At 46.8% G+C, this 10,124-nt stretch overlaps 1 protein-coding gene across 1 annotated transcript; it reads left to right on the forward strand.

Annotated features, from left to right (window-relative positions):
* Positions 1-2,349: 2,349 nt before the first annotated feature.
* On the forward strand, positions 2,350-3,306 carry LOC107106930 (olfactory receptor 5B12-like). The gene has a single exon (XM_015407146.1). The coding sequence runs from the start codon at positions 2,350-2,352 to the stop codon at positions 3,304-3,306; it is 957 nt and encodes a 318-aa protein (XP_015262632.1).
* The last annotated feature ends 6,818 nt before the right edge of the window (positions 3,307-10,124 follow it).

A 10,124-nucleotide genomic window follows, 5' to 3' on the forward strand; every position in this document is an offset into this window, starting at 1 on the left:
CCCCCAAGAAGCACCAAGAATACAGAGCATCCCTTGTCCCAGACATAAGGACATAAGAGAAGCCAGAAATATTTATTTATTATTTACACTTATTATTTACAAATATCTATGTCCTCATGGGAGTTTTTATGGAAAAATGCAATGAAAATATCAACATGTACTAATTTGAAAGAAAATTGCTATAAGATGATGTACAGATGGTATATGACGCCAAAAAAGATTGCTAATATGAAAGTTTGTGTCAGAGTTCTCTCAGCCCCACTGTCCTTTTATCAGGGTGTCTGTGGCGGGGAGGGGAAGGGAAAGGAGTCTGTAAGCCGCTCTGGGACTCCAAGTGAAGGGTGGGGTATAAATCCAATCTCTTCTCTTCTTCTTCATCCCCTTAAGTAGCCAATTTGCGGCGTGAGGCAAGAGCCGGGCAGTCACTGTTTCCTAGGAAATGTTAGGGAAAATGTTAGGGGGAAAAACAAACAATACCTAAGGATGGATAAGACAAAAGAAACGACAGTTGGAAGGAGGGTGCAATCAGTGGTTAAGTGCGTGGACTCTAATCTGGGAGAGAGAACCGAGTTTGATTCCCCACTCCTCCTCTTGCACCTGGCTGGATGACCTTGGGCAAGCCACAATTCTGATAAGAGCTGTCCTTGAAAAAAGAGCAGTCTCTGTCAAGAGCTCTCTCAGCCCCACCCACCTCACAGGGTGTCTGTTGTGGGGAGGGGAAGGGAAAGGAGTTTGTAAGCCACTCTGAGACACCTTTGGGTAGTGAAGGGCGGAATATAAATCCAATCTCTTCTTCTTCTCTTCTTTAATGGCTCAGTGCTTGTCAGGAGCATTCTCTAGATCGGTGGCAGGAAGGCTTAATTGCTTCTTTTGTCTCTAGCTGGGCTACGGTCTTTGTTTGAGGATGACTGGGGGGGGGGAGGAATGTGCTGCATGCTGGAGAGGCGATCCCTTCATGGCGTCTGTACACCTGGCCTCTTCCAAAACATTGACCCAAAGGACACTGTAAAATAGCGCTGAACAATAATCAAGTGCGATATATTGTACAAAAAAAAATCAATATTAACAAAATGGAAAATGTGAATAGTTCATAGTTGTTAACGATGTTCTCCGGAATACTATACCATTTCATTGGGACTTCCCCTGAACAACACTGTGTCTTGTTATTCATATATCTTCAACAGATGTCTCGCACCATACTCATCTCTAAAAGATTCAGACTCTAGAAGTCATATCTATTCAGTGTGTTTTGCACGGGCAGGTGAAATGGTCGCTAGCCTTCCGGAGAACATGGTTAACAATGATGAATTATTCACATTTTCCACTTTGTTAATTTTGATATTCCTTTTGTACAATATATTGCACTTGATTATTGTTCAGCGCTATTTGAGAGTGCCCTTTGGGTCTTATTGTTGGGCTATCTTAACTGTTATCCATTCTCTGTATCACTATTCCAGAAAATGGCTCCTCTCTGGTCTGCTGTTGCTTCTGTGTTCATGAGGACCGGGGCTTCTGGTCTGCATCACAGAACCTGTGCAGATCAATGCTCCCTCTAAGCTGTGGAGTCTTGTGAGCAAAAATCCTACTTTTTGAGCTACTGGCATTAAAATTGTGAGCAAGCGATTTAGCTGCTGCATAAATTAGTTAGCTCTGGAGCCCCATCCTTCCTGAGCGAAGACAAAAATGTGTGAGCCGGAGGCTAAAAAACTGTGAGCTAGCTCACACTAACTCAGCTTAGAGGGAACACTGGTACAGATACAGTGGAGCATGGGCAGAAGTCTTCTGCAGTCTGGGGTCCAGATCTGGCTCGGCGTGTACCTCTGGCACCAGGCTTCCCTGGCCATGGTGTACTGTCCATTGTCCAGTCCGGGGCACTCCACTTGGGACCACAGCTCTGTCCGTTGCCCCAGCACCCACTTCGCAGTCCAGCAAGGCATTGTTAGTAAATTAGTCTCTTTAATAGTCCCGTCTGGAATGGCTTCTTGGCCACAACACATCCGATATCCATGTGGGGCACTATTCCAAGAAACCCACTTATTTCCCATGACTCCTAGGGCTCCTTTTGTGGCAGGAACCCCTTTGCATATCAGGTGACACACCCCTAATGTAGCCAATCCTCCAAGAGCTTACAGAGCTCTTCTTACAGGGGCTACTGTAAGCTCTTGGAGGGTTGGCTACTTTAGGGGCATGTCGCCTGATATGCAAAGGAGTTCCTGCTACAAAAGGAGCCCTGATTGACTACAATGAGCTTCAAGCTGCCTGGAGGCACCCCAAATACGCTTGCCATGCCAAGGTGTCTTCTCGCAGCTGTTTTTGTTTCTCTCCTTACAGGTGAGTCCTGAAGTCTCAATGGGAGTGAGGAATCAGACACGAGTGGTGGAATTTGTCTTCCTGGGTTTCTCCGGCATTCCGAACAGCCACATCTACCTCTTCCTGCCATTCCTAGCCATTTACTTGGTCACCGTGCTGGGCAACCTCATGATATTTTCTCTGATTCAACTGGATTCCAGCCTTCATACGCCCATGTATTATTTCCTCAGCCATCTCTCTTTCGTAGATATTTGTCTCTCCTCTGTCACAGTCCCCAAGATCCTGGTGAACTTCTTGCGCCAGCGACAGACCATCTCCTACAACCAGTGCATGGCCCAGATGTTCTTCCTGATCTCTTTCACGGGGACAGAGGCTGCGTTGCTGGCCGTCATGGCCTACGATCGCTATGCCGCCATCTGCAAACCTTTGCATTACTCCAGCCTCATGAACACCAAGGTGTGCGCCGTTTTAGCCTTTGCCACCTGGGTCTGGGGCGCCCTACACTCTGCTCTCCACACAGCTCTCAGCTCCAGGTTATACTTCTGTGGAGCCAACCAGATTCACCACATCTACTGTGATCTGCCCCCGCTGATGAAAATTGCTTGCAATGATGCACACGTCAATGAAGTTGCATCCCACGTAGCAAGCCTGTTTGTGGGTGGGGGACCCTTCTTCACCATCATCCTCTCCTACGTCTTCATCCTGTCCTCCATCTTGAAGATCCGTTCCACCACTGGCAAGCGCAAAGCCTTTTCCACCTGTGCGTCTCACATCATTGTCGTCATACTTTATTTTGGAAATGGCTCACTTAACTATAACCGTCCAAGTGCTGGTTATTCCTTAGAGACTGACACCCTAGTCTCCACCATGTACTGCATCATCACCCCAGTGCTCAACCCCCTCATCTACAGCCTCCGGAACAAGGACGTGAAAGGGGCCTTCAGGAAGGTTCTAGAAAGCCAGGGAAAGTTGAAACATCACCACACTATAAATTAGGGCACCCAGATGTTTTGTAGTGGATCCAGTTTCTCTCAGCTGGTTTTTGTGCCAGTTTGGTGTTGTGGTTAAGTGCGCCGACTCTAATCTGGGAGAACCGGGTTTGATTCCCCACTCCTCCACTTGTACCTGCTGGATGATCTTGGGCAAGCCATAGTTCTGATAAGAGCTGTTCTTGAAAGAGCAGTTCTCAAAAGAGCTCTCTCAGCCCCGCCTACCTCACAGGGTGTCTGTTGTGGGGAGGGGGAGGGAAAGGAGTTTGTCAGCCGCTCTGAGACTCCGAGTGAAGGGTGGGATATAAATCCAATCTCCCCTCCTCCTCCTCCTCTTCTTCTGTTCCCTTTAGTGCTACTGGCTATGGAACAGCGTGGACTATGTTGTTGTTGTTTTGCTGTAGTGGACATTATTGAGGGAGTAAGTAAGATTCAGATTCAACAGGTGAAGTGAAACAAATGAAACGGGGTACGGAAACATGAGTAGCACACACAATACAATAAGCTAAAATTGAGAATTAGGAGAATATGGAAGGTGAAGGAGTAAAAGAATGAAAGAAGAATATGGGCGTGATGGAGAACACAGTGGATATATCATTTGCCAAATGCCCAATTCCAAGCATCCCTCAGTAGAGGGAGATGAAATATTTATCTATTTATTTATCTATTTATTTATTGGATTTGTATCTCACCCTCCCCTTGACAGGCTCAGGGCGAGCTCCAACAGTAAAAGTGCAATACAGTTAAAACTATTTTAAAACACAATATAAAAGATGTGACATAACAACACATGTCGCAGGTGCCATACCACTCTAATAAAAGACAGATGCTTCAGTGGTTGATAATGTTAAAGTCAGTTTTCTGTTATAAAGATCTTTAAATTTAGGATCCCAAGGACCCAGAGCTTCAGATAGACCCAGGTTACAGATGGAGGGGCTACAGATGGAGGGGGCCCAAGGGGGGGGGAGAAAGTCCACTGCCTCAACCAAAAACCCAGCAGAAGACCTCCGTCTTGCAGGCCCTGCGGAATTGTCATAAATCCTGCAGGGCCCTGATCTCACACGGGAGCTCATTCTACCAGGCAGGGTTGAGGCAAGTCGGATGTCCCTGCTGGTGTAATAAGATTTCGTTAGTCTTTAAGGGCCCCCGAAACGCTTGTCTTCTGCTGCAGCCACCCGACACACACCAAACTCTCTCAGGAAGAAGTGGCACAGGGTACACACTGTCACCTGGGGCAGAATAGGTCCCACAGGACATTCTGTTCTAGGCAGACTGAGAATCTTCCGAGGGCCTCCCTGGAGAGCAGGACTCCCTGCAGACTCAGGAAGGTGCCGTTTATCGTATCCTTTCCCACTCTACCGGATGCCCAGGCTGGGACCTGGTTCCCCCGCCATTTTAAAGCTGTGATCGTGTCAGGACCCACGGCAAAACAACGAAGTAGACGCTTCCAGGAAGGTTTTACTTTTATTGAAATGCTTATAGATGCAGTAACATGAACACTGTTAGGAATGGCGGGCGATCTATGTGCATAATAGGTTATAGGGCATTTGTATACACACACACACCCACGTAGTACCCAATTACAGGGGTTCCCACGCGCGGGCATTAGGCTGAGAACTAACGGCTGCTAAAGCAAAACAGGTAAGAAGCTTCCCACGACTCATTCTGTGCAAAGACACAGCAACTCCCCCAGTGGCCTTGAGAGATATGCGTTGCAGCGAAGAGGCAATTAAGCACAAGGGAAAGAATGCACATGAAAGGGAAACACACACCACACTCATGGCAGCTTTAGCTGACAGATCGCCGAGACACTGAGCTGAGCACAAACGAAACATTTATTTTCGAAAAGTCCAACTCCTAAACAAGAGGCCTGTGGGGAGAGGTGTCGTGTTTGCCCAATACCCATTTCTATAGACAGATGTATTCTGCCTTCCCTTATAGAATGTATAGAAGTTGTTTGGTCACAGATCAAAAATAACTATGGTTTCTAATTGTTTACAAAGCTTCCGCTTTCCCATCTGCATCCTGTGGGATGGAGATGACCTTGTGCCTGCTGCTGTGCCCTGGTACCCTTCGGGATTAATTTCTGTATTGAGTTTTGTTTGGGGCATCCCCTCAAAGTGGTGCCGAAACTTCAGCTGGTCCAGAATACAGACTGTGAACATAGCTGGCCTTGAGGACCACATTCGCGCTAGTTTTGCAAGAATGTCTCTGAAGCCCCAGGTCTTTCCAAGCTCAGATCCAAGAGCTGGATGGAGAACTGGATTCAAAGAGTGATTAAGCCCTTCATACTCGATGAAATATCGCCTTAGCAGAGAACTCAAGGCACCTGGCGCAGCGAAATTACCTGGTGCGTGTGTGTGTGCTGCTGTAGAGAATAAAGTTACACGCAGAACCTTTATATCTCAGCAAACCAATACAAGTCTGTTAATTATTGTAAGGAACCCCATCCTAGATAGGATATCTTGTCTAACTTGCTAGAATGCAGGGGTCATTTCCTGCAGGAGCGCACAGGAGCGGAGCTCCGGCAGTAAAGAGCCCAGGGGGCGGGCACATGCAACAAGCCCCACCCCCTGCTCCCAGCAGCCCTCAGTCAGAGCAAGAAGCAGCCAGGTAAGTTGCAGAGCCCCCCCCCCCCCGGTCCAAGACAGTCCAGTGGCACCTTTAAGGCCAAGTTTTATTCAGGTACAAGGTCTCCCTCCTCTGCGAGGACAGATCTGCACGTCACGTCCCCCCCAATAGCTAGCAATCCAAAACAGTCCAGTGGGACCTTTAAGACAAAGTTTTATTCAGGTACCAGCTCTCCCTCCTCTGCGAGGACAGATCTGCACGTTCCCCCCCCCCAATAGCTAGCAATTCAAAACAGTCCAGTGGAGCCTGAGTGGTGGGTGTTGCCTTCTGACACACTTCCGGTGATGTCAGGGGGTGTGGCATATGCAAATGAGTAATGCTAATGAATTATGCTAATGAGCTCCTGCACCTCTTTTTCTACGAAATGACCCCTGCTGGAATGGGTAGAGTTGCAAGAAGCCATCTCTTGGTCGCATGGTAGCAAGATGGAGAGAAAGAGGGTGGCCGGAAGGAAGGAAAATTTCCGGAGGGTAGCACTCTACACATCAAAGGGAAAGCATCAAAGAGTGTGGAGTAGTCTGCCCAGATTGCCCACCATGGCACCCAGCTCCTGCCCCCGTTGCTCTTTGGTCCAGCAGGAGCAACAGTGGAGGGTGGGGAAAAACATTCCACAATGTTAAATGGTAGCCATATAAACCAAGCTTATTATTCCTGAATCTGATAAATATTTTTATAATAAGAACATAAGAACATAAGAGAAGCCAATGTGGGATCAGGCCAATGGCCCATCCAGTCCAACACTCTGTCTCACACAGGGGCTAAAAATACCAGGGGCCAGCAGGAGGTCCAGCAGTGGGGCCAGGACACTAGAAGCCCTCCCACTCTTGCCCCCACCCAAGCACCAAGAGTACAGTGCATCATTTGCCCCAGACCGAGAGTTCCCATCTATACCTTGTGGCTAATAGCCCCTGATGGACTTCTGTTCCATATGCTTATCTAATTCCCTCTTGAAGCTGCCCATGCTTGTAGCCGCCGCCACCTCCTGTGGCAGTGAATTCCATGTGTTAATGTTGTATGCTAATTTGCTGCTCAACCTTTGCCTATATGTTGTTGTTGTTCAGTCACACAGTCGAGTCCGACTCTTTGCAACCCCATGGACCAGATCACGCCAGGCCTTCTGGTCTTCCGCCGTCCTCTGGAGTTTGCTCAACTTCATGTTCGTTGCATCTATGACACTGTGTAACCATCTCATCCTTTGCCGTCCCCGTCTTCTTTGACCTTCAATCTTTCCCAGCATCAGGGTCTTCTCCAGTGAGTGCTCCCTTCTCATTTGGTGGCCAAAGTATTTGAGCTTCAACTTCAGGATCTGGCCTTCCAGGGAACAGTCAGGGTTGATTTCTTTTAGGATTGACTGATTTGATCTTTTTGCAGTCCAAGGGACTCTCAAGAGTCTTCTCCAGCACCATAGTTCAAAAGAATCTATTCTTCTGCGCTCGGCCTTCCTTATAGTCCAACTCTCGCAGCCATACATGACTACTGGGAATACCATTGCTATGACCATGCGGACTTTTGTTGGCAGGGTGATGTCTCTACTTTTCATCATGCTGTTTAGGTTCGCCATCGCTTTCCTCCCAAGGATCAGGCGTCCTTTAATTTCATGGCTGTTGTCACAGTCTGCCTATATGTATGGACTGGTAAATTCCATTTCGTATCTGAGGAAGCGTGCGTGCACATGAAAGCTCATATCGTGAATAAAAATGTGCTTGTCTTAACGGTTGCAATGGACTCATACTTTGTTCTACTTCTTCAGACCAACACAGCTACCAACCTGAATCTAATATTCCACATTGTAATTACTTGAGTAAAGAAATATTTCCTTTTGTCCATCCTGTATTTCATTTTGTTCAAGGGCCATGGGAAAATGGTAGAGCCTCTGCTTGGCATGCAGAAGGTCCCAGGATCAGTCCCTGGCAGCATCTCCAGTTAAAAAGGGCCAGGCAGCAGCTGATGTGAAAAACCTCTGCCTGTGACCCTGGAGAGCTGATTTATCTGACTCAGTATAAGGCAGCTTCATGTGAATCTGCTGCCCATCAGCTTCCCAAAGTCTAGTGTTATGGGTGTGGGAGAAAAGATTCTCTCTCTCTCTCTCTCTCTCTCTCTCTCTCTCTCTCTCTCTCTCTCTCTCTTTCAATCATAGAATGTTAGAGTTGGAAGGGACCTTGCAGGTCATCTAGTCCATCCCCTACATACCTACAACGTACCCGATAGAGGTTCGTCCAGCCTCCGCTTGAAAACATCCAGCGAAGGAGCATCCACCCCCTCCCGAGGCAGACTGTTCCACTCCTCAACCACTCTAACAGTTAGGAAGTCTCTCCTGATATTTAGCCAGTAACGACTCCCTTGTAATTTCCACCCATTAGATCCAGTCTTGCAATCCGGAGCAAGAGAGACTAGATCTGCTCCATCTTCTACATGACAGCCCTTCAAATACCTGAAGACCACAATCGTGTCCCCTCTAAGCCTTCTCTTTCCCAGGCTAAACAGACCCAACTCTTTCAGCCTTTCCTCACAAGACTTGGATTCCAACCCTCTCATCATCCTGGTTGCCCTCTTCTGGACACGCTCGAGCTTGTCAACATCCTTCCTAAAATGTGTCTGTGTCCTTTTATCTCCAATACCTAGTATTACATTTTATGACAAATATGGCCTGGCCTGACAAAGTCCCATTTATGGCAGATCTGGCCCTTATTACAAATGAGTTTGACACCCCTGAACTAGACAGTGCTGGCCTTGATGGACCAAGGGTCCGAATCAGTACACAGCAGTTTCACGTGTGTTCGCATCAGGAAGCCTTGTTGCATGACCCTCCCTCAGCAAATAGATAAGTTCATGGGAACTGTCCTTGTAGTGGAACCATTTCTGTAGAACTCTCTCCCGATTTGTTAGGGAGGATCAGAACAACAGGATTAGACCAACAATGGATCAGAACCTGATTGGAAAGCAAGGTGTGATAGACAAGGCAGGGTTGCATCTGGAATCTTGCGATACGCAGTTGAAGACACAAAGATGCAGGAATAGTCCTCAGACAGCCTGAGAGAGGGTCAGATTGCTGGTCTCAGTTCTTGGGAGCACACGAGTTTGCAGACTGAACTGGGAAGAAGATTTCAAGTAACTAATAAACAAATTACTGGAAGTTGCTGAAATGGATAAAATAACTTTAACCTTGAAAGGACACAGAGAGGACAAATTTGAACAAACAAGGTCAAGACTTTATCACTGGTTTGAAGAACTGAGGTATTGAAACGTGTCATAACCAAAATAAAGGTTAATAAGAACATTATATTAAATATTGTGCAAAGTTTGGACAGTATCATATGGTATAGAGATAAGTTTTATGATTTTAGATATATGGATAACAAATTCTTTACCCAAAGTATGAAGGGATGGTCCCATTTTATGTTTGTGTTTAGTAATGTTAGTGTTTGTCTGTATGTCTGTGGGGTATGTTTAATAAAACAAATGTATATCACACACATTAAAAAAAAGATTTCAAGTAAGGCAGAACTCCCTGGGAGTAAGTTTACAACACAATGTTGTTTCCCCAAAGCCATCAGGCTAGGCTATGCTTCACATGTTCTGGACTCCTCTTTGGATACAAGCTGTGTATCCCCTGACACGATGAGGCAATACCCATTGTGTATGGCTTCTCTGAGTCTGCTAAAAAGCCCCAGGTGAGCCACCAATTCTCAAAAGTTCCAGCAATTACACACCATTCCCAGTGGGTTTCCATCTGAGGTTCATCCCCATGGCCCCCAGGCCAAGTAAAGCATTCTCACTTCCAATCCAGGTCTTATACAAACCGTCTTGTACGAACTGGTTACAGGGACATGCTCTTCACATCGAAGATGGAAAGAGACCTTCCAAAGTGACATGATCGAGGTTTATAAGATTATGCATGGGAAAGAGCAGGTAAAGAAAGAGGTACTTTTCTCCCTTTCTCACAATACAAGAACTCGTGGGCACTCCATGAAACTGCAGAGCGGTCGGGTTAGAACAGATAAAAGGAAGTACTTCTTCACCCAAAGAGTGATTAACACATGGAATTCACTGCCACAGGAAGTGGTGGGTGCTACAAGCATGGACGGCTTCAAAAGGGAATTAGATAAGCATATGGAGCAGAGGTCCATCAGTGGCTATTAGCCACAAGGTATAGCTAGGGGCTCTGGGGCAAGTGATGCTCTGTCTTCTTGGTCC

Source organism: Gekko japonicus, unplaced genomic scaffold, assembly GCF_001447785.1.
Source record: "Gekko japonicus isolate JY-2015 unplaced genomic scaffold, Gekko_japonicus_V1.1 scaffold3543, whole genome shotgun sequence".
NCBI lineage: Eukaryota > Metazoa > Chordata > Lepidosauria > Squamata > Gekkonidae > Gekko > Gekko japonicus.